Source organism: Pteronotus mesoamericanus, unplaced genomic scaffold (assembly GCF_021234165.1).
Source record: "Pteronotus mesoamericanus isolate MK-2021 breed Mesoamerican mustached bat unplaced genomic scaffold, CSHL_Meso_final contig_50, whole genome shotgun sequence".
NCBI lineage: Eukaryota > Metazoa > Chordata > Mammalia > Chiroptera > Mormoopidae > Pteronotus > Pteronotus mesoamericanus.
Window position 1 is genome coordinate 3,214,205 of NW_026555186.1, and position 26,257 is coordinate 3,240,461.

Genomic DNA, 26,257 nt, shown 5'->3' on the forward strand with positions numbered 1-26,257 from the left:
AATCCATTTTGATCAAATTTATTGATCAAAAGGTGATTTTTCTTTAACTCTTACTTAGAAACTGCTTGATCTTAATTCAATTTTTTTTCAAATTAAATGCCCTCATGAAATGCTCAAATGTAAGATATTTTAAACCAACACTATTATTTTGTTATTAATGCTGAATAATTATAAAAATATCACTAAATCTACAATGTTTATTCATTACAATCCATATGATTTCTGAAATATTTGAATTGTCATTACACACCTCTTTGCACTCACTTGAGATCACTTGTCAAATCACTCATTACAAGATGAATTTTTAGATTCCAGAGAATGGAAAAAAAATGCTTTTCTAGATGTTTCTTACTGTACTATGAATTTTGGAAATATTCTTATACTTTAATGAATTTTACACTCTTTTGTGTGTATTTTTTCCAATAACCATATTGCTATTTTTAGAAAACACAGGCTATTCCTTTTTAAAGGCATAAATTTTCTCAAAACAATGCAAAATGCTATATACGATACATAGTCAATAATTAAAATTTATTAATGACTGCTGAATGAATATTAAAGTGTTGGAGTATAAAACTCAGAAATATAATGTTTTTACTCATCTGTAAAATGAATAAAATAATGGCTACCTGTAGTAATTTTGTATATAATGAAAACTGGATTGTTTCTGGCAAAGACGAGGCACTCAATAAACAGCACAGAGCCTTTTAATGTTCATAGCGTATACATAATTTAAAACGCATGAAAGGCACATTACTACAAAGAACTCTTATCATTCTCAAATTCTCCTAGTTAATATTTTCTTGTTGTATAAAATTCAAGTGGGATTTAATTGTTTGTACTCAACATCATGACATTATATTAATGTGCCAAGGTAATCATGATACGTGAGATAGACTTTTCATAAAGGCTCGAAGAAATGAAACAGAACTTTTCCTGCAAACCTGTGGAGAGCGGCAGAGAAAGGAGAGCAGAAATAACAGACCTGCATGCGGCTGCACCTGGGGAATGAGCTTTGTTGGCAGAAGACATTTGTTGGCTTAAAGACCTTTGGCTTTACCATCTAGGAATGCCTCGTTGAAATGTTATTAAGTTTAGAAAGTAAGAGAAACAGCCAGTTCACACAGGTTACTGTAAGAAACAATTAATGGAAATCTAATCACGTTTTTCTTTTTCCTTCGTACTTGCTGCTTTGAAAGTCAAACACACCTAATGTATTAATATGTGCATATATGTCTTATGAATTAATTTATGTTTCATGATTTTCTTTTGTCTGATCCATTCTTTCCATGTCCAGAGCTCTTCAATGAACTCGCCTCAGTGAGGCGAAGGGGCTTCCCTGAGTGTGCCTTGTTAACAAACGATGGAGTCAGGAACAGCAGCCTATCCCACGCTCAGTGCCATGTTCTTCCCGCTGCTGCATCCTGCCTTCGTGTTACATATAGGCATACAGCAGATGAATTTATAATTCTGATGCATCAACCGGCAAAACCTTTCAAAAAGGTTTTATCAGGGTTTGTCCCTATTAATGAGGCAGAAACAAAGTTAATATAATTTAGAGCAGCAAAGACCTTTCACTCAACACATTTTCCATTTGTGAACTAGATGTCCCATTTAAATGTCTCAGGCTACACAAAATTCTAAGCTATTGCCAAGAGCAGAAAAGCATTTAGTGAAATTAATTATTTTATATCAACAATTATTGATACATTATTGCTATCCATAGGTAATATAAAGTAAAAAAATAATAATAATCTAGTCCTTGGAAGTGATCCTGATAAGGTCTGAAGGTTCAGGATGGTTTAGGATGACGTTCCCGTGCAAAGCTCCCATTAGAACTAGAATAAAAGTGATTTATGTTTTAGAAATAAAGTTTGACCCTCTGCAGCACCTATGAGTTAGGGATAATGTTATCCTCATTTTACAGTGGAGGAAACTGAGTTCCAAGGACATTAAGTAAAGCAACTTATTCCAGCTCACAGGGTGAGTAAGTATAAGTACACTCATGAAAACTCAGAAATTCTGCCACTAGAGCTACACTCTTGAGGATCATCCTGCTATGTTGCCCCTGCTATACTGTAATTTCTCCTCAAGACATTACTTTTTCCTCATGGAAGTTTGGAATTGCTTCTCTCTTCATCATAACCCACTAACCGAGACTACAGCACATGGAAGTCCATTCTGGCTCCACTCTGCCATAGAAAGGGGTGCTCTTTTATTTTGGCATTAGTATATACCATGCTAACCCAATGCTTAAATTGTTAGTGGATTTTTAAATTGGAATATGCATTTCCTTTGCAGAGACAAGTTTAAATGATTAAAACCATGAGAAAAATATGTTCAGTACGTAGGAGAGATACAGCATTCTTCTGTTTTAATGAAGGGTGCCTTAGATGAAGCAAAGAAATGCAGAATGTAGCAGAAAATCTACAGAGGTGAAAAACAATGCTGCCTCTAGCTTTTCATTTAAAATGAGGGGTTGCCACAATTCTTTCGTCTCTGTTCTCATCACCTTTTCCATTTTCACCTACAGTCCTCTCTGGACCTAGTCTATTTTGAGTGTTTATTTGGATGCTGGAAACTAATGCTGAGAAAGAAAAAACAAGACAGATACCAAGTCTTTAACCACCATTTGTTACCCTGTAAGGTATCTTATCTTAAAGTGGTTTCAATAAAACCTGTTTTTATATAAAAAAGATAATCTAACAATTTTTAAAATGTATATATCAATACCTATGACACTTACATAGAGCTTGTTTTTAGGGAGTTTTGGTACTGCTTACACCATCACTTCGTTATTTTGTCTTTTATCATGATCATAATTAATTCTTCAAGAAGCTTCCCGAGGGCATACATATATTTCTGTTTTCCACTATCATCTTTAGAGTTATTGAACTTATTTCTACTATCGTATGTAAATTTCAAATATTTTTCTTGTATGTTACTTGGAATAACACATTTATTTGTGAGTTTTCTGTTCAAGGCATTTAAAATGATGATTTTACAATTTAATTTTTCATGATTCAGTAGTAAAACACTCTGCAAGCCTGATGTGATCACTTGTGGCATTGCTATCTGTCAAGAACTATACATTCTTTGGGTTGTGCTATAACAATTCTCATGACAAATCCTTTGTCTAAAGCCAGTAAAGTCACATTTTTTAAAATGTGACTTGAGAGTAACTATAACCCATATTTCATATTAGGAAGTGTTATTAACAACCTAGAATGTGTTGTCATATAGAAAATATCAAAGAAGTAAAGATTACAATAAAGCTAGAAAAAAAAAGTAAGTAAAAATTTTCTCTAGTGAATTTGCAGCTGGTGATAGAAAATCCTTTTACCCTTCAGGGAACTTACTGAAGCCAAAATGAAAAAAATAGTCAATGTGAATCAGGCTGTAATATTCTACAATTTGGGATATTAGATAATCAATAGAAAACAAACTAACTAGCAAACAACAATGTACCTAGAAACAGAGTAAAGGATTCTCAAGATAAAGATTTTTTTAATTATAAAACTAAAAAGATTTATTTAAATATTTTGTGAAAACAATGTAGAAGATAGTGACAACATAATTTAATAGAGTAATAGAATCAGAATAAAAATAGCTTGTGAAAAGAGATCCTCTATTTACTTACAAAGAATGAGAAAGTTGTGTTAAAAAACTGGCCTATGAAAGATTTATTGTTACTTTTTATTGACAAGGAAACACATAGATATTATTTTTATACAATTAAACTGAAGACCTAAAAAAGCAGGTGAGTTTGGTTTTGGTAACTGCATTCAGTACAATGATGGACGCCTTCTGTATGGATGAAAGTGGAAGCGGAACACAGTGATGTGGGTAACTGCAGTAGATGCTTGAAAAATAATAACCGCAGTTAAGTATTGAGAAGTAGGTGGAAGATTGTTATTATTACTATTTTAAGCCTTCAGGAATTTGTAAATTGTTCCCTCCTCAGCTCACTTACCTTTTTTGTAGCTTGGTAATTACAGAAGCTAATTTCTGAGGATTTACATTTCCATTACACAAGTTTCCTGTTGTTGGGAATAGAGGGTTTAGAGAGAATCTTAGGTTTTCTGGTTAAGGCAGGGAGGGGGACAGGGAATCTACCCTTCTGGGCTTGCTTTCAAATGCCAAACACCCAGTCCCAATGTCCTCTAAGGAGGGAAATCAGTGTACAGGACTAAATAGACACTGCTTTATTTTCATCCCATTAGTTGATAAGTAGCTAAGAGGTTTCATTTAAGGGTTCATTAAACTAAGAAGGTTAGAGACATCAACTATTCCCTCTTACATCTTTAGCAAAAATGTCTGAATTCTTAAATATACACACATATAGAGAGTCACCATTCATATGAAAACACCTATTTTCCCATATGTCATGCAGAAAGAAATGGACTCATTTTTTAATCTGTGCCATATTGTGAGGTAAAAAGAACTTGTGTTTTGAAATAAAACAAGCATTTAATTCTATGAACCATACATCACTGGTTATATGACTATGAGTTTAGCATGTTAGTTGTACTCCAATATATAATCCTCTGCTGTATGTTTGAGAAATGTGAACATTCCCTTACCAGCCAAAGAATACTTTATCCTAGACATTTTGTCACATGTGTGGCCATGATTATATTGTAACAAGCTGTATGTCAGTATAAATAATATTCACAGCTTTAATACAGGTCCTTGGCAAGGAAACTGCATGCATGCTTTCTAGTTTCTCTTTCTCTTTTCTCCCTTGGTTGGGACATGGCAAAAGCAAGAATAAAACTCTGGACCCCAACATGAAAACCTTTAATCGAGGATGGCAGAACTGCCTTGCTAGCAATAGGTTGCCCATGGATTCAATAAGAGACAGAATTTAGCTTATATTGTAGTTTATCCCTACCCTTCTGTTACAGTAATTTATCCTCTACTGAAAACAATGACCTTAATGGCCATCATAAACAGATCAAAAAACAACAGGTGCTGGCGAGGCTGTGGAGAAAAGGGAACCCTAGTGCACTGTTGCTGGGAATGCAGACTGGTGCAGCCACTGTGGAAAGCAGTGTGGAATTTCCTCAAAAAGCTGAAAATGGAACTGCCTTTTGATCCAGCGATTCCCCTGCTGGGACTATACCCTAAGAACACCAAAACACAAATACAAAAAAACCTATGCACCCCAATGTTCATAGCAGCACAATTTACAATAGCCAAGTGTTGGAAGCAACCTCAATGCCCATCAGTAGATGATTGGATCAAAAAGTTATGGTACATATACACAAAGGAATACTACGCAGCAGAAAGAAAAAAAGAACTACTAAACTTCGCGACAGCATGGATGGAACTGGAGAGCATCATGCTAAGCGAAATAAGCCAGGGGGCGAAAGACAAATACCATATGATCTCACCTATAAGTGGAACCTAACCAACAATACAAAGATGCAAGGAAAATAAGACCAGCAACACTGAAAGGAAAAGAAACCAAGAGAGACAAGAGGGAAGGAGGGTGGGGGGTGGGGACAAGGAAAGGAAGGGAAGGGGAAAGTCAAGGAACATATAGCAAGGACTCATGGACAAAACCAAAGGGGAAGAGCTGAGGGAGGGAAGAAGGGAGGGGGCAAGGGAAAGTGGTGGGGAGGAGGCAGAGACAAATGTATTTAAAAAGTAAATAAATAAATAAAAATGATATATCACTAATAAAGGAAAAAAAAAGAAAAGAAAACAATGACCTTAAGAAAGTTTCCTAGTCTCTCTGGTATTATTTTTCCTCATCAGATAAAAAGAAAAATAGAATTTGCAGTGGCATTATATTTAAATTAAATAACTAAGGGGCATATTCAACTTACATTTAGTGAGATTATCTTATAAAAGTTAAGATGATGGGCTTTGGTATTTTAGAATCCTGTGTGAGAATCTATGTTAGCTTTTAATTTTCTGCCTTTCCTGTTTCAGATTTTCTATAGCTTAGTTTTCCCTCCATTAATGATATAGTACCTACCTCAAAATATTAGTCACCAAAGTATACCTGTAATTTTGCTGTAATGTTATGGACACTTTATTTGATTCCTAGCCACGGGAGAACATGTGTTGGTAAACAGAGACAAAATGTTGTTTCCTAGCCAGGAGGAGGCAGCCTAAGGCCCAGTGGAAGGAGAGGGGATACTTGCAGAACACGGAAAAGAAGGGGCAGGTGGGCTGTCCCCACACGCCCCCTTAACCAGGAAGAGGATACAAGTAATGAAAGATGAACCTGTCTGGCCGTAGAGTCCCTCATAAACATATGGAAAATGGGGCAAACTAGTTCTCTGTGTTTTGTGATGTCCGCTGTGCCTTTTGGGTTCCCATCCAAAAGTGCTCGTGAGTTTGGCTTTCCACTAATGAGAGGGGATTTTTTTTTTAATAGAGATTCTTGAGCCCAGCTTTAAGGCTGGTACCGAGTAAAAACAGAGGTCTCCATGCAAAATCAGTCTCAAATAGGTACAACCATTAATAATGATGATTTAATAATACTTATTGCAGAGTACACAAAAGCAGTTGCTGAAAATACTGGCTACTTATGTACTAACATTATGTTTATCCTTGAGTATGAACATTATGTGACTCTAGATTGTCTCTTTTCCATGTAACATACTCAGAACATAAATGACTACAGACTGAACACTTAATGCTCTTTTTATTAATAAATATATAATTTAATAAATATGTAAAAATGAGTGAGTTATTAAAGGTATAATTAAATGAATGAAAGAAAAAGCCAATGATAACCAATTAAATACAGGAATGAATGAGTGTCTATTAAGGTGTAAGCTGTATGTTTTCTTAAATGTGAGGTGTGTGTGGCCCCATGGACACTTTTATTGTTCTTTTTTGCTTTATAAATGTAAATTGAATATAATAACATCTGCATATTTAAGCTTGAGATTTTATAAAATTTGTTACATGTACATACAATCAAGAAGATCAAGACAATCACTACCCCAAAAGTTTTCTCATGCAACTTGAGATTCTTTCCCATCTGCTTCTCCACCACCACCCAGACATTTATTTGTTTCCCGTCCTATAGATGCCTTGCATTTGCTAGTGTTTGATACAAAAGGCATCGTGCAGAATGTACTCTATTTTGTCTGGCTGCTTTTGTTTATTTTTTTAATTTTTTTCCTATGTGCCCCTGTATTGCATGTAAAACACATTTTTATTTATCCTAACTTTTAGTGTAGCCTCTTCTCAGGTTTTTTTTACAGTGTTTTCCTTTCTAAATTAAATTCCACATTGTTTTTTCTACAGTTCGCTTCTGCTTCTGTCATTTGCGTGAGCTCTCTCTCTCCTTCGCTCTCTCATTACATACATTTTTTTATTTTTTCATTAAAAACTTTAAATCCCTTGGCATGAAACTCAAGGACCTGAGCCCTCCCCAACTTCTCCTGATCTGCTCTTTTTTTCTGTAGACTCTAGAACTTAAGTACGAATGCCATTTTTTTGTCCTTGAATTTGGCTTATTATATATTACCTGGTTCTTAATAGTTCAAGTTAGTTGGTGCTTAGTACATGTTTAATATTTAGCTGCTGAAATATGAAACAGATGCAAGATTTATTTATATTCTATGATTATATATATAGATTATATCTATATAAATTATATAAGTTTATGGACATGAATATCAAGAAATATAACAGAAATATTATATAACAATTGCTGGCATTTAAGAGAAGAAATATACTTAATGTTTAATCTTAAAGGGTGATTTAATGTATTACTATTGAAGGAGATTTGAAGATTTATCTACATTTTTGCACACTTAAACTTTTCAATAGCTATGTTTATATGTATGCAATAATGTATTTGGCTAAAGTAAGATTCCAGGTTCAAATCCAAATTCTTATACTTAATACCTTTTTTACCTTAGTAAGATTAACTCAAAATAAGCTTCAGTTTGTTCACTTAAAATATATGGGAATAATAATAATAAAAATGTCTATTTGATAAATTAATGAAAGAAACTATATGTTAAGCTTTTTGCAAGATTATGATATATGCAATTATATCATTTTCCTAATGCTGCTATAATAAATTTGTATATACTTAGTGGCTTAAGTAGCACAAATTCATCAATAGTTGTGTAGTTCCCATGTCCTAAAATCAAGGCGTTAAAATGGCTGCATTCATTTGGACACTTTAGGGAGAAACACATTTTGTTTCCAGCTTCTAGAACTTCCCTGCTTTCCTTAGTTGTAGCCAATTCTTCAATTTTTATAAGGAAAACTGCGTAAAAATCTTCAAACCAAATAAATCAAATCCTCTATTTCTTTTGTATTATTTTATTTTTAATTAATTAATTTATTTTTTCAAATACATTTGTCTCTGCCTCCCCCCCACCACGTTCCCTTGCTCCCTACCTCCCTCCCTCAACTCTTCCCCTTTACTTTTGTCCATGAGTCCTTGCTATATGTTCCTTGACTTTCCCCTTCCCTTCCTTTCCTTGTCCCCACCCCCCACCCTCCTTCCCTCTTGTCTCTCTTGGTTTCTTTTCCTTTCAGTGTTGCTGGTCTTATTTTCCTTGCATCTTTGTATTGTTGGTTAGGTTCCACTTATAGGTGAGATCATATGGTATTTGTCTTTCGCCTCATGGCTTATTTTGCTTAGCATAATGCTCTCGAGTTCCATCCATGCTGTTGCGAAGTTTAGTAGTTCTTTTTTTCCTTCTGCTACATAGTATTCCTTTGTGTAAATGTACCATAGTTTTTTGATCCAATCATCTACTGATGGGCATTGAGGTTGCTTCCAACACTTGGTTATTGTAAATTGTGCTGCTATGAACATTGGGGTGCATAGGTTCTTTTGTATTTGCGTTTTGGTGTTCTTAGGGTATAGTCCCAGCAGGGGAATCCCTGGATCAAAAGGCAGTTCCATTTTCAGCTTTTGGAGGAAATTCCAAACTGCTTTCCACAGTGGCTGCACCAGTCCGCATTCCCAGCAACAGTGCACTAGGGTTCCCTTTTCTCCACAGCCTCGCCAGCACCTGTTGTTATTTGATCTGTTTATGATGGCCATTCTGACCGGTGTGAGGTGGTACCTCATGGTGGTTTTGATCTCCATTTCTCTGATGGCTAGTGATGCAGAGCATCCTTTCAAATGCTTCTGAGCCCTCTGTATCTCCTCCTTGGAAAAGCATCTGCCCGGGTCCTCTGCCCATTTTTTGATTGGATCATTTGTCTTCTTGGAGTGGAGTCGAGTGAGTTCTTTATATATCTTGGAGATCAAACCTCTATCTGATGTATCATTAGCGAATATATTTTCCCATAGGGTTGGCTCCCTTTTCATTTTGCTGATGTTTTCTTTCGCCATGCAGAAGCTTCTTATTTTGATGAGGTCCCACTGGTTTATTCTTTCCTTTATGTCCCTTGCTTTAGGAGACATATCAGTGAAAAAATTGCACGTGGAATATCTGAGAGTTTCCTGCCAATGTTCTCCTCTAGGACTTTGATGGTGTTGCTACTTATATTTAAGTCTTTTATCCATCTTGAGTTTATTTTTGTGTATGGTGTCAGCTGATGATCCAATTTCAATTTTTTGCATGTAGCCGTCCAGCTCTCCCAACACCATTTGTTGAAGAGGCTGTTATTGCTCCATTTTATGCTTCTGCCCCCTTTGTCAAATATTAGATGCCCATAGAGACCTGGGCTTATTTCTGGGCTTTCTATTCTGTTCCACTGGTCTATGGGTCTGTTCTTGTGCCAGGACCAGATTGTTTTGAGTATAGTGGCTTTGTAGTAGAGTTTGATGTCTGGTATTGTGATCCCTCCTACTTTGTTTTTCTTTCTCAAAATTGCTAAGGCTATTTGGGGTCATTTATGGTTCCATATAAATTTTTGAAATGTCTGTTCTATTTCTGTGAAATATGTCATTGGTATCTTAATAGGGATTGCATTGAATCTATAAATTGCTTTGGGTAGTATGGACATTTTGAGGATATTAATTCTTCCAATCCATGAGCACAGTATATGCTTCCATTTATTTGTGTCTTCCTTAATTTCTTTCTTCAATGTTGTATAGTTTTCTGCGTACAGGTCTTTTACCTCTTTGGCTAAATTTATTCCTAGGTACTTTATTTTTCTTCTTGCTATATCGAATGGTATTTTTTTTCTGATTTCTTCTTCTTTTATTTCACTGCTGGTGTACAAAAATGCCTTTGATTTCTGAATATTGACTTTGTATCCTGCTGTTTTGCCAAATTCACTTATTAGGTTGAGGAGTTTTTTGGTAGAGTCTACAGGGTTTTCTATGTACACTGTTATGTCATGAGCAAACAATGGTAGCTTTATTTCTTCCTTTCCTATTTGGGTGCGTTTTATTCTTTTTCTTGTCTGACCACTGTGGCTAGGACTTCCAATACGATGTTTAAAAGAAGTGGTGAAAACGGACATCCTTGTAGTGTTCCTGATCTTAGTGGGAAAACTTTTAGTTTTTGCCCATTGAGTATGATGTTGGCTGTAGGTTTTTCATATACGGCCTTTGTTACGTGGAGGAATGCCCCATTTATTCCCATTTTGCTGAGTGTTTTGATCATAAATGGGTTTTTCCTTCCCCTTCCCTCTTCTTTCCCTCATCCCCCATCACCTCTGCATCTATAATCATACCTTTTCTCTGTCTCTCCTTCCTCTCTTTTTTTCATATAAGAACATATGATTATGTTGGGCACAATGGGATAATCCAGAATTATTTTATATGTAGTATACATATAGATGTATACTACACCAACAACATCCATTTTTTCAAGTAAGATAAAAATTAATAGGTTCTCTGGATTGAGACAAGGAAATTTGAGAAAGGCATAGTAAGTAGAAGATGAATATAGTTTGTTTGGTTGTTTTTAGTCAAAAAAGTAACAATCAGGTTCTATAAATCCCAAGTTTACTACAGACCCTAATTCATTAATTGTAGGACCCTCATTTTATAAGTGCCGTAAGGGACATCTTAAGGAAGATTATATAAGTAGGTTCTATAAAAAGAATATGGAATGGAAAAGAATTTGAATATTTCTTTATCACTTAAGGTATATGAGGGTAGACATTTTACTTTCAAATCTAAAGTTTCAAGTCCTACAAGGCAATTTGACAAAAAGTCACTGTTCTTACTGAATATGTAAGTAAAATATCTGGGTACACATAAAACATGCTGTGCATCATATTCAAAGTCTTATTAACATCATAACTGAAATGGTAGGTCATTCATTTAACCTCACTCATTTACCAAAATAGCCATTTATAAGGAAATTTTATGATAGACTTATCATGTTCTTTTTGTATTTCATTTTTGATGGTAAGCAATCTAAATGATGGTTGGGCTATTGTACTAATAATTATGTTTTTATATAGCAGGCTTTGCAGTGTACTTTGATGCTTAATTAATGTTTATATTTATTAATACTATAAAGAACATTTTTTAAACTTGACATATAGTAAGCATATAATAAGTGCATACTTTGAAGACATTTAGAAATTCTATAAACCATCCCAATTAAGGATAACAAAAATATTGTAGTCATCCACTTGCACCCCTGGTTCTTATTTCTCTAAATATAGCTTAGTTTTTCTGATCGATATATTTATACTAATGGGGCTAAAATATATATACTTGGATATGTGTGCTCAGCTTATTTCATTCAGTACACTGCTTTGAGATACCTCCTTATGCATCACTAGTAGGTTAAACATTCCCCAAGCCCTCTGTGGCTTAAAGCAACAAACATTTAATATCTTTTCATAGTTTCTGTGAGTCAAGAATTTAGATATGGTGTCTGTGGGTGTCTCTGAATCAGAATCACGCATAAGACTATGATTAAGTTGTCTGCTGGAGCCACAGTCATCTTAAATCTGAATTTTGCAGAAAACCACATCCAAATTCACTCACATATCTATTAGCAGGCTCAGGTCCATGCTAGCTATCGCTGGAAACATCAGTTTCTTGTCATGGGAACTTCTCCATAGAGATGGTTGAGCAAGGCAGCTTGCTTCCGTCAGGGTTCTGAGAAAGAAAGAGAGCAACAGAGATTTATAGATGACAAGAGCAGACAAGCATGACTAGAGCCAAGATCTTTTAACCTATTTTTTCAAAATAACAACCCATCACTTTTATCTAAGTAGAGTTACTATGTCCCACAATAACATAAGAAGAAGGAATTATGTGTGTAAATAGCAGGAGATGATAATCATTATGGATAATTCCAATAACTACCTACCAAGTCTGCCCTCTTACACCCCAATGATTCAAATTATTCCCATCAAATACACTCACCTGCACACAGGAGCCCCACAGCTTACCATCTCCTTATAGTGTTAGCTCAAACCCCAGAATCTCATCGTTTAATTCAAGTCAAGGTGTAGATGGGGCCCTTTAGGTATAGGGCCTTTGATATAAATAAGTATCCTTGAGAATAGTTGTTCTTGGTCTGTAGTCCCGCATAACTACAGACATGTTATTTACCAATGATACACACATGGTATGATAGGCAGAGGAAAACCAGCATATATTCAAAAAGGACAAAATTTGACATGTAAAGGGGTCACTGGTTAACAGAAATTTTAAAATTCAGTCAGGTAAATAGTATAAATTTCTTGACTAGTTTACAAGAGGAGGGAAAACTGTCATTCTCTTTTTCTTCCCACAATCTGCATCACTTTTTTTTTTAACATAAATGTTAAGATATGTTTGTTTGTTTGTTTGTACCTGAGTAATTTTCATAGCTTATGTCCAGCTATTGAAATTTTAGGGATTTGTCAGCTATTTTTTCCCTAGAATTTTCAAAAAATGTGTTCCTATTAAATTATACTGTTACTTTAAATAATTGTTGTATTAGAAGTTTTATTGAAATTTACTTGATGTTTTCTATGTAAAAATAAATGAGCCATTCCTGTGGGTGTGGTGCCTTGTGGTTTTAGTTTACATTTTCCTAACGACTAATGGTGTTGTTGATCACCTTTTCATTTACTTAATGGTTATTCTTATGCCTTCTTTTAAGAAATGTGAATTCATATTCTTTGTCCATTTTCAATTGGGCTATTTTTCATTTTATTGTTGAGTTATAAGTATATTTATAAATTCTAGATACTAGACCCTTATCCAATATGTGGTCTGTAAATATTTTCTCCCCCTCTGTAATTTTTTTTCACTTTATTGAAGTATACTTTGAAGCACAAGAGTTTAAATTCAACTTATGAAATATTTTGTTCATTTGTGTTTTTTTTTTTTTTTGGATATATTCCCAGCAGTGGGATTGCTGAGTCAAATGGCAGTTCCATTTATCATTTTTCTTTTTTTCTTTTTTTTTCTTTTTTTTTTAATTAATTTATTTACTTTTTAAATACATTTGTCTCTGCCTTCCCCCCACCTCTTTCCCTTGCCCCCTCCCACGATGTCAAATCTAGAAAACATTGGTTATCTTAATGTTACGAAGATTTGAATCTCTGTTTATTCTAAGAGTTTGATGGTTTTAGCTCATGTATTTAGTTATTTGTTAATCCATTGTGAATTAATTTTGTGTAAGTCAGCTTGAGATGCAAATGAATCCCTATGGTCTCTTCAAAATTTATTGAAAAGTTATGCCTCCTTCCATCATATTTTCTTGGAACCTATTGAAAATCAATTGACAATAAAGATATGGGTTTATATCTGAACTTTTACTTCTATTCTATTGATCTCTATGCCAAAACCACATGGTCCTGATCATTGTAGTTTTGTAGTAAGTTTTGACACAGGAATGTACAGTCTTTCTAATTTGTTCTTTTTCATCATTGTTTTCTGCTTACTGTTTGCTTATCCACACTAGAATAAGTGTAGGCCGTACCAGAGCAGGGGGCTTTTGTTCCATGATGTATCCAAGTATTGAGCTCCAAGACTAGCATATGGTAGGTGCTCCAAAAAAAATTTTTAGATGAGTAGACTTAAAAGTGATTGTGGGATCAAATGATAATCTTATATTTTATTGTCAGATAAATTTCCAAAAGTATTGAAGCCATTCATACTTTCTTCATCTTCCTTCCCTCTACCTTCTATATATATAGTTACTGCTTTATTATTTTTTTAAAAGGCTAAAATAAACTGGAATAGCAGAGTTTTGATGGAGATGAAATCATAATACACTATAATATGTGGGCAATGAGTTGGCCCAATATTTTGCTAGAATTATAGTAATGTTTAGGGCACTCTTGTGATTTTTTTTTATTTAAAAGTAGCTGCCAGAGTCCTTTTTTCTCAATTAGGTCCTGTTTGGGAGATAAAAGCAGACATTAATCTTTATAAAGGATAGGTACTCTTGTTCCTTATATAGCTCACTCCAATCTCAATCGATTGGTCCCTTTTTGAGACTTCTCAACAATTAGTAGTGATTTCTCAACTATTAATTGCCTCATTCAGTGCCCAAATAATTGTCACACCTGATGGGGCTCCCTAAAGGAAAGCTAATGTGTATGGAATGATGGAACTTCAGACTTCAGAGATATTTCACAATTGTTCATCTTACATCATTAGAGGTCAAAGCTAAGATCATTCATGGCCTTGAATTCTCAAGTACTCTGTATATACACAAAAGTTTTACAGTGAGAAAATCTGAAAAGAAAAAAAGGATATGATTCATTTGAAATATGGCGTTGGGTGAGAGCTCTGAGGATACCCTGGACCACCATGAAAGAGAAACAAGTGGGCCTTTGGGCAAATTAAGCCTGAAACATTGAAACATCACTGGAGGCAAAAATGAAAAACTGAAGCTGTTCTACTTTGGGCATCTGATGAGAAGGCTGGGCTCTTTGTAAAAGACAGTAAGGCTGAGAAAAATAGAAAGTGGCAGAAAAACAGAAAGTCCAAGTATAAGTGATGTTGACTCCATAATAGGCATAAGTCTAGAGGAGCTGAGCAGGACTGTGGAAAACAAGACATTGCGGACAGCACTTATTCATAGGACTGTCATGCGTTGGAAACAACCAGGTGGCATCTAACAGAAACACACGTTACTATCCCTAATCTGACATTCAGGGTGTACCATAATCAAACAAGTGCTGCCTCTTGCTCCTCTTGCCCTCTTCCTCCTCATTTACAAGATTTTCTAAAAATACTCATAAAGAAGTTTAAAGCTAAAAACTAAGATTCCACAGACCTTTGCATGTTTGCAAAGACTTCTGATGTTTCTAGTTAAACTATTGCATTACTTATTTGCTTACACTTATGTAGTGTTCTAACCTTTTAATTGATGTTAGCTTTGTGGTCAAAGTGCTTTATTGATACAGTCTTACCATATGTTTTATGTATTAATTGATGCAAATTTAAAATTGATGATTATTCACATCTTTTTTAGTGTGACAGCATCAATGTTTTAGTGACCAAGGTATTGTTTTTATTTATTTATTTTTCTTCACACCAATTACTTATTCATAGTTGAATTTTGTTCCATCTGCTTATAGTTCAGCTAATATATAACACATTCTTGAATGAAAAATGTATAAGTTTTAATGATGTCATCTTGTGATCCTCACATTTCTTTCACTTTGAATCACTTGTATTTTATATGTTGGAGAAAATATTAACAATACTAATGCTATATAATATTTCTGAATTTATTTGTGGCTTCCACTGGAATGTGGCAGACATAAGATCTTACTTGTAAAAATGTACATAAATTATGTAATCCATAACATTACAGATTTAAGTCAGTGACTTGTCTTTTTAGCATAGCTTGAAGTCCTAGCTAAAAGCGACTTTTGAAATTAATTGCCCTCCGACCATCTTCTTAACCTTTTAAAGTTATTGTTTCCCAAGAGATAGAATGTTATCTTGGTGAGGAATTCTCCATTAGACTGAAAGCCATAAATTTTTAGGTCCTGATCCTAATGTGGTCCAAGGTGAATAAATAGTTTTTAAGGGGAATTCATGTGAGTCACATTAGCTTTCTAAGTGCCAAAGGTTACTAGTTAACACTAAGAAAGAGACAATTTATTAAAATAATGTCAGAGAAATATTCATTTTGCTTTACTTGGGTGACTACATTTTCTTTTCGTTTTCTCTTCATCTTCCTAACCTTTCTGTTCTCTAAAGAGCAGATAATTAACCTTACATTAATATGTGATCTGATATGCAAGGATTATCTACTCTTAATTTAGAGGAGTATAACACCTGTCTTCAGTATAAAAATATCAATCATGTTGCAAAAATCTCGACTCTAACAGTATATTTCCACTGCTGTCTCAGTAGCTTTTCTAAACTCTCTGCTAAAAAAGGTTCATTACATATGACTAAAATCAACATAATATTTTAAATATTTTAAACATAAGTCAATGTAAAAATAATGAAAGTCTCTTGAACAATATAGTAGCTAAACTTACAATGCAATATTTTGCTGGTTACTAAATCAGTACCATGTGTATGTCTGGAATAATTCAACTGCACATGCTCCACTTCCAATCCCTTTCATTTGGTGTCTTATTGCTGTTTAATTCAAAGAGATACACATTTCTATCCAATTATCTGTATTACCTGACTACCTGTACTTTGGCCCACTTCTGAAACTGCCACACTGAATGGGTTTTGCTGGGGTCTTCTCAGTCTTTTATCAGGAGACAACCAGTCACTTGCCATAAGAATGCCAAGCCTTGTGCCCTTGACTGCACACAGCTAGGCCAAACGACTGCATGACCTGAGTTTGTGCCTTCTTCCTCTTTCAAATCTGAACAAAACATTGACTAATGGAAAGTAAAAAATTAGAGAGCTAGGCAAATAAATAAATTCTCCTTCCTCCCTCCAAAAAAAAAAAGAGCCTTATCTCCATGTTTTAAAAATTTCTACCAGTAATATTACCATTACTGCTCATTCATTTGTCATTCATTCATTCATTCATTCACTCACTCACTCCACTCACTCAGTCACAATTTCTTGCCTTACAAAATCTAATACAAAACATGTGCTCTTCACGGAGCTTAAAACACACTTTTTAAGCCAAACAAGGAAATATATAGCCAATGTTTCTTTCAGGCTTCACCTCTGTTGCAGACTCTATGTTGGAAAAATAACTGAATATTTGAGAACAGGTATGGTAGAAATGAAGCAATCCTGAAAGTACATCACTTTGTTACTTCACAAATACTATATTTTGCCATGTATATTGCATTCCTGTGTATAATGCACACTCATGTTTTTGGCCCAAAGTCTCAGGAAGAAAGTCTTTTATTTCATTGTTTAATTCAATCATTAAAAATTAAATTTTTATTTATGTTTAGAAACAAAACCGATTATATTTCAGAATATTATTTTGTTCATGGATTTTGTTATTGCTTTCTAGAGTTATAGTTTTCATGCATAAACATAAATAAAAGAATTATAAACATTTATATATAGAATTAGAACTATGTGTAATGCACATCTTTGTTTCTCTCTCAGAAATTTAAGCAAAAAAGTGCACATTACTCGTGGCAAAATACAATACTTATCATGATAGTCATATACACTATTAATCAATTGACTAAATGTTCCTGTGGGGGTTTCCCATTGGCATTACTAATCATGGAACAAAGCATTTCAAGATTCAAACAGACCAGCTGAGAGTTTAAGCAATCCATTAGTAAAACGGTCATCAAAAAACCACTTAAATGATTATTTAAACCCTTAACCTGAGAATTATCAACAGCTAATATAATCCAAATAAATTTCTAGAATATTTTAATGTAACTTTTACTATGTTAGACAACAATATAAATACTAAATTACAATTAACTGATTATATTGAACATCTATGTTCAAATTAGACATGATTTCTGAAACATTTAGATTGTAATTTATTTATTCATTTTAAATATGAATATAAAAACTGACCTAAATCTTAAAATCTAAAGTAATAAATTATGAGTGTTATTCTTATTAGAATTGCTATGTATATGGCATAGAGTATATAATCCTTTCAATCGATATTTTAGATTGACAACTTTACTATTTATTTTAACTACTTCTGTTGCAGGTCTACATAGATAAGCCCTTTCTCCTTTAAATATAAATATCTCTATTATGAACACTTAATGCAAAACTAAATCTTAGGTTAATGTCATTAAAAACATAGAAAAGTAAGCAAATTTATTTTGAAGGTGAGTCACTGGTAACCACTGTTATTTCTTTTTGAAATTAGTTGTTAGAAGGCATACTACTTTTCCCTCAAAACAGTTTTGATTGGTTATTTTAATAATATACTGATTTATAATTTATATGTACTATAAAAATATGTGATGTATATCTTATTTCTTATTACTTTAATAACAAGAATATTTCAGAAAAGGTTCTAAATATGTTTTTTCAATGAATTTGTTTTCTCTGCTATGTTTTAGTGACGAATTGATGCGAGATTAGAGAATATAAAATAGGCTGCCTATGATTAATAAAATGATTAATATTTTCTTCTAGGTGCTAAAACGATGTCAAATGTAAAGAAATAAATACAATTTCATATATGCATATAACTGTCTCCATTCAACTCACTGTTCCTTAGTAGTTAATTTACTAATAAAGTGTTAATCTTTGAAAACTCTGTGTTCATGTTTTGCTAAAGTATTTTACTCCTTTTTGTAAAAGTCCCCAAAAAAGCAGTTACAAAATGACTTAATTTGTTCATTCTTGTTGCATGATTCTCATCAGAATTTTGTACGTTTTTGTCTTGTTTTCAAAAAGAAGCAAAATTCTTCCTGATGCACTACCATTTTTGTTTCAATTGGCTTTATTTTCCTAAAAAATTGTCCTTCCTTCATGTTGTTTTGTCTTTTTTTCCTATACTTTTCCTTTTTAAAAAGTGTCTTATAGAAGTTCAGAAATTTTAAAATAAGCCCTGAAAATTTTCAGTTTATTATGGCAAGAAACCAAAATGCTATGTGAACAGGTTATATTTTTTCAATGCTTCTAAGTGTCAGAAATGAGCAAAAAAAAAAAAATAATAGAGGTCAACGACCAAAAAGTTTTCATATAAAGGACAACTGTTCAAATCTCTTTGGAGAAACAATTCTTCAAGTATGTGGTTGTGATTTGAGAAAATACTGCAGTTGTTCCCAGCCTGAAACATAGCAGTGGTACTCATGGAAGTATTCAACTGAATTTTGATGTTATTAGTTATAATGGAATAGCAAGTATGAACTATACACAATTAAAAGCATTTACTGATGTGTAAATGACAAAAAGTAAGTGAAATTGCCTTAATGTTATTTATCATTTTTATTAGACACCTCTCCTCTACTAAAATATTACTTAATTAATTCATATCTGTGCAGAGAATATTCAATCATTTTAATTTTATTAAATGAGGCTTTACTAGTGTGTCTCAGTTAAAACCAGGGCCTACTTATTGATTAAATCTTTATTACTATTTAAATTTTGAGTTAAATTTTTATAATCTTTAAAGAAAAAAATTCTACCATGAATGTTTTTTTAATTCAAACTGAATATATTATCTAGAAAATATTTTAATTAAAATCAATGTCCCCATGACAAACATGAATGTTTTGTAGTAATTTTTATAATTGACTTGTACCTCAGTTTTACAACCATATTTTTCCTAATTTTAGGTTTATAATGGAAAGCCTAACATTTAAATAAAGCAAACAAAAATCATTTTTTTCTACATGTACAGAAACAGTATTTCTCCAATTAATTTACTGGTAATTTATTCTCCCAATTATATTTTCTGTAGGTATTAAAACATTGATTTAGTGAAGTAAAAGCAAGGGTTATTGTTTTTGTTGTACAAGTATTATTAATTTATCTTAAATCAATAAGCGGATTTCTTTTAGATCATAATAAAATATCCAAATTAATAGCAAGTGGGACACAATCAGAAAAATAAATGACTGTAATAACTCAGAAGACATTGTGCAAAAACATCATAAATAAACTAAGTATTAAATTACCAATAGTTTTCAGAGAATACATTGTAAGTTTGGACTATAATTGCATATTCAATTATTCCATTGTATTTTACAGCTGCACTCCAATTCTGACAAAGGTGATGGGTCTGTCAAGTACATCCTCACTGGAGAAGGTGCCGGGACCATATTTATCATTGATGATACCACGGGTGACATCCACTCAACAAAAAGCCTAGACAGAGAACAGAAGACCCACTATGTGCTCCATGCCCAAGCTATTGACAGACGGACAAACAAGCCTCTTGAACCGGAGTCCGAGTTCATCATCAAAGTGCAAGATATCAATGACAATGCTCCAAAGTTCACAGATGGACCATATATTGTTACTGTGCCTGAAATGTCGGACATGGGTAAGAAGAATCATTTTTATACTTTGAGTTAATATGTTTTAAGGATTCAAAAATAATCTTTTGAACACCAGTTTTAATTTCTGTATAGGTGTAGAAATTTAAAGATGTTTCAAAATATTTCAGTACTTCTCTATGGCCTAAAGTATTGAAGAATATTCATTCTAGTTATAATATTTTTAAAATTAATTTCTGAATGTGTAAGTAATGGTTTTCTCTCAGGAAAACGCTATCACAACTTGAAATACTTGCAATTTATGATTAATTGACATGTTTCTTGACCATGTAAATTTTTCTAGTATAGTGTTAAACACATAGCAACACATTCAAAATGACAACTTGTATAGATAGGAATATAACATTGGAAATATTTTGCTATTTCTTTTAAGCTTGTAATTTACAACTCAATTATAATGGTATTATTCAATATCAACAGTACAAATAGCAGCTGCATTAATTAATAAATCTTTACATATACTCCTAAACATTTACATACCTTATACATTTTAACTATAAAACAACCCTGTGAAGTATGTTGAAAACCATTTTTAAAAAGTGCAAAATGACATACGGTACTTAAGTAACTTTTCTAAATTTGCATATCTAGAAATTTAATTGGCCAAGAAAAAAATTAACTCCAGAGCTTCTAAATGAAAAGCTTACACTGCAGTTAATAAATTATAATCTAGGTCTCTGGTCACCCTGATGATCTGGCTTTTTCCCCGCTATTCACAAATATCTGTGTTCTAGCTATTTCATTTTATTTTTATCTTACATGATTATTTCCCTAACTAAAGTTTCAGACATCATAGTAATTTTTGACTTTTAATGACACTTAACACTTAGATTTTGAATACATTATTTGAGTAAAGATTATTTCCAAAATATGTACATTAGACAGTGTGCATAAAAATGATGGGCAGGGTCCAAGCAGATGTGTTTACCTCGTATTTACTGCATATATATGAATGTTATTTCAAATTAATTTTTATAATCATCAATTAAATCACTATGTATTAAATGCATACATAAGTTTTTTTGCCAACGTGGAGAATTTTTCCAGTTTTATTGAGATATTCTTGACATACTGCACTGTGTAAGTTTAAGATGCATAGCATAACGACTTGACTTACAAATATTGTGAAATGACTGCCACAGTAAGTTCAGTTAATATCTTCCATTTCATGTGCATAGGGTTTTTCAATGGAAGATTGGAGTTTCTTCCCTTCCCAACTCCAGCCCATTTCAATGTTCTCTGAAGCTGTTGGAGAATCAGGTTCGGAAGAGAGACTAAATTCTCCTTCTTGACCAGAGTCTCGGGTTGGGGGTTTGGGAAGCAATTGCCAAACTGGCTCCCCCCTGGACCAGAGAGGAGCAGAGAACAGGATCCAGGCTCAGGGAACCCGGGAGAAGCCCAGAGTTCCTCAGGCTCATTGGTGTCTAGGGAAAACTCAGAGAAGACTGAAGGGTTCAACACTCTTAACCCTGGCAGGTGAGAGCTTGTGTGGAAACTCTTAAGCAGATTACCTCCATGTGCCTTGTCAAAGACTGACCAACCCCCTTCTGTCTGACAAAAGCAAAGAGCTCTACCACTTGTGAGAAGAGCACTGCTAAAACCTTACCACTGGTGACATAACACCTCAAAAAGCACAAGGTTAAAAAAAAAACAAAACATAACCATAGCATCAACACACTAGACAGAGAAAAATAGAACAGGTATTACTAAGAAAGACAGAGTACTGGGGAGTAGATAATGAGAGAACTGGTATTTTGAGGACACTGCAAAAAGTTTTGTGTAACTTGAAGCCACAATTTCTTTAAGTAAACAAAAATGTTAATATAAGGATTGAGGCATAAATGGTCACAGATAAGACCCAAATTATTGTCCTGGAACTTGAGAATATACCAGATAGAAAGATGTCAGTAAAAATCGAAAAGCAAATATGCAAAAATATGGAAACTGTGGGGAAAAGGATGAGACTTGGAAGGAATGTTTATTAGACTTATTGTGTGAAAACCATATGTTCCTAGAGATCAAAATAGAGCAGATGGAGAGGAAGAATAATATTTCCTTAGATTAAGAATATACAAGTTTAATAGGTTTTCTGAGTTCCAAGAAGGAGTTAATAGAATAAAAATTAAAGCACCCAGGCTGGTGTGGCTCAGTGGATTGAATGCCGACCTGCAAACCAAAGGGTCACCAGTTTGATACCTAGTCGGGGCACATGCCTGGGTTGCGGGCCAGATTCCCAGTAGGGGGCGCGTGAGAGGCAACCACACCCTGATGTTTCTCTCCTCTTCTGTCTCCCTCACTTCCTCTCTGTCTAAAAATAAATAAAATCTTTTAAAAAACTAAATCTAAATAAATCTTGGTAAAATTTATAGAATCTAAGTAAAATTTTAAAAAATTACATTTTTTTAGATTTTAAAAAATTTCCTAAGAAAAAAATACATATTGACATCATCATATTTATCACTTGAAACACTGGGCTATGGTTGACAGCTGAATACCATTTACAGCCTATGTCAAAACATGATTCATCTGTCAGGGTGAAAATTATTTGAAGAAGGAACCAGAAAATATGTCATCTTTGTACCTTATCTAGAAAAATACGTGAGAAAATAGTTGAAATGAAAATAGTTGAAATGACTCAGAAGAGAGGTCGGCGAGTGAAAGACAATGACAAGGTCAGGAAAAATGTTATCAGCGATGTACTCTGAAGTTGTGAGTGACAGCGTGTGTGTGTATGTGTCTTTGTATGAACAGAGTTCATTGTAAATGGGTACATTTAAGGATGCTAATGGATACTGTACAGCATGAGAATCACGCAGCATAAAGAAATTGTTACAGTAAAAGGTGTAGTTTGAAGATGAAAGAATAAGTCAAGATATTTCAAAATTCTTATCTAAGGCTTGGAGAGCAGGACGGAAACAGCCACTATTCCCAAGTTTTGTTTTTTATTTGTTTGTTTTATTTTTGTTTTTGTTTTTGTTTTTTTTTACTGAGGTAAGGTTGAAGTAGAAATATTTAATATTAAAAGTCATAGAGGAAAAAACATTAGAATAGGTTTTAAGTCTCTGTATTACTGCAGTCCTAAGCATGAATCTATTGAAAGAGAATGGCAAGCTATAGGCTGATCATGGGAAATTATATTGCATGTGTGTGTGCATGTATTCATTATTGTGGAAAAACAAATTACACTAAAATCATCATAGTAGCATCTAAGGCACACTGTAATGTCAATTATAGAATGCGATATGAAAGTGAAAGGCGAAACTCACTTTATAGTGGGAGTTTAAGACTAGGTCAAACTTAACATTGACTTTAATTTTAGAAATACCAAGCTAGCAATACTATAGGAAAGGGACCAGCCAATAGGAAGACAAATCCAGCTTCCTATTTGTTTTTGTAAATAGCGTTTTCCTGGAACACAATCATTTCCATTCATGTAAACCTTGCTTGTGGTACTCTGGTGCTCTTGTGGCAGAGGAGTAAGTTGCAATAAAGACTGACTCACAAAGCCCAAAATATTTCCTGTGTTGCCTTTTACAGAAAAGGGTGCCAACCTCCATTGCAAGGGCTTTCAGAGGATGAGACTGGAGGTAGGGAGAATAATTCGGGGAGAGTGTTGCAGTCTTGATAGACAAGGCATCTGCTGATTTGAGACAGTTTTCATCCAGCCTTGCTGAATATATGCAAACATATGGCATTTGTTACAAACAATAGGATCCTGTTTATTCCCTTTAGGTAGACACTGTAAGTTACCTAACTAATACTTAGCTTTCCCTTCGGTGTTACTGAGAGAACTCAGTTTTGATCAGGGTGACTCTGTGCAGAGTTAAGCACTCATCTTCCGTCACTCCTTTTCACCCGGGCTTGGCCACGTGACAATTCCAGCCAGTAAGATTCCAGGGGAGGCCAGTGGGGGGGAGCTTCCAGGAAAGACACAGGTCTCCTGACTAAACGACGTTGCTGGCACACGTCTGTCACCCACTGCCATTTTCCGTTTTTGCTGCCTCTAATGCAGAAGTGGTTTAGAAATGCAGCCGCTGATCGAAACCACTGGGGCAGAGCCTGTTGCTGAGGGCGATGAAGCAGAAAGATGATAGGGCCTGGAAGAAGGGTGCTATGGCAGAACTAATGCTCCGGCCCTGGCTGCCTCGCCCAAAAGCTTTCTTGAGAAAGTAAATCTCTTTCTACTTAAGCGCTTTCATTCGATCTCAGTTATATGCAGGTACATGGAACCTGAACTGGTACATGGACAAATTCTATGTTTCAGCAAAGATTTGGTCTTAATACTACTGAATCCAAAGACATAGTAAGAAAGGTTTCAGCATCAGATAAGGAACAGCGATGTCATTTTCTGTTAAGCGTCTTGCTTTGCGAATAATACATGGAATCATCACTCTTCCCCTTTCATTATGTAGTGCGATTCTAGTTGATTTTGCTGTGGCAACAATGTTCATTCTGCCTGTGGTGTCGCTAACAGTTTTCAGATATTTAAATCTTGCTTGGCATCAACTCTAGAGTCAATTGTATCCATACAAATCCTGATCTGTGGATGAAAGGAGAACGGACATTTTGAGTTTAGACTTTGAATTCCGCAGACTATCTAAAATAGACCACCACAAAACAAGATAGTTTCGTCAGGGTCTGAGACTACAGGTTGCCACAGCAGTTGTGAACATGTTCACTGAAATAGTCCCAAGGAATATTTAGTGAGCACTTACCATGTGTCAGGCATTGTGCGCCGTTTGCAATAATTTCATGCTTGCATCATCGTGTGGGCAGTGTTAAAAGGATCTTGTTGTACAGGGAATGAAACTGATAAATAGAATTAAGTAATGTGCCCAGGACTACATGTTTAGTAAGAAGTGCAGCTGAAAAGGTTTCTAATCTAGGCAGAGTTTTACTTTTTGAGTTCTCATTTTTTAATTGTTTAAAAATTAAAATCTGGATCGAGGTATTGTTTGAATAATTACAACAAAAAAGTAGATGTTCTAGAAGCGATACAGTTTACTAAGTGAGAGGCAGAGGTCTCATATTTGACCCATTAGAGAAATTTTTGGGTTGTGTGTGTATATATATACATATATAATAAAATAGATTCTATATAATGCATTTTATTATATATGCATATATAAATATATACTATTATATACTATATTTATATATAGTATAAATATATAATATAAATATAATATACTTTATAATATAAATATATAATAAATTGTGTACACATGTAATAAAATTTATATATATTATACATATTAAAGTATCTTTTTTATCCATTCATCTGTTGATGAATGCTTAGGTTTTTCCCATATCTTCACTACTGTAAATACTGCTGCAGTTAACATAAGGATGCATATATCTTTATGAAACTACTGTTCTTATATTCTCCTGGTAAGTACCCAGAAGTGGGATGGCTGGATCACAAGGTAGTTCTATTTTTAATTTTTGGAGAAGCCTCCACACTGTTTTCCACACTGGCTGTAACAATTCGCAATCTATAAATTTAACAATTTCTAATTCCACCAACAGTGTATCAGGGTTCTATAAAAGGCCTTTAAAAAATAAAAATAAAAATACGCTGCAATCAAATTAAATTGGGGAAATTGCATTCATAAGAGATTCACAAAGAAATAAACAAACAGCTTAATTATCCCCTCCACAATCTCAAACTTTACTAGTAATTTAAGAAACCACATAGGAGCAGAGGATACCAGTGTTCACCTACGAAATATGCAGGTTTAATAATCACAGCATTGTTAATATGCAGAACTATTATCAGAAGGGTACATTCTCATAGTTTTTGAAGGGAATTTGACAATAGCTATTAATATTTTTTAAAAGAACATATTCTTTTGTTGGACAATCTCTTATTGTAGAGAACTATTGTGTAAGTACACTCACATGAATGTGGAAAGGTCGAGATATGTAAAGGAGTGCCCACTGCAGCATTGTTTAAAATAGTCAAAAA

General features: G+C 33.9%; 1 protein-coding gene across 6 annotated transcripts in view; it reads left to right on the forward strand.

Moving 5' to 3' along the window:
- The window catches only part of CDH18 (cadherin 18), an 822,825-nt gene that overhangs the window by 608,693 nt on the left and 187,875 nt on the right, over window positions 1-26,257 (forward strand). For 5 of the 6 annotated variants that reach the window (XM_054578303.1, XM_054578308.1, XM_054578309.1 and 2 more), the window contains one exon: window positions 19,982-20,276. In XM_054578303.1, coding sequence (XP_054434278.1) covers window positions 19,982-20,276 — 295 coding nt within the window. Of the gene's footprint in view, window positions 1-19,981; window positions 20,277-26,257 lie in introns of those variants that run through there. The other variant, XM_054578307.1, reaches the window with a different exon arrangement.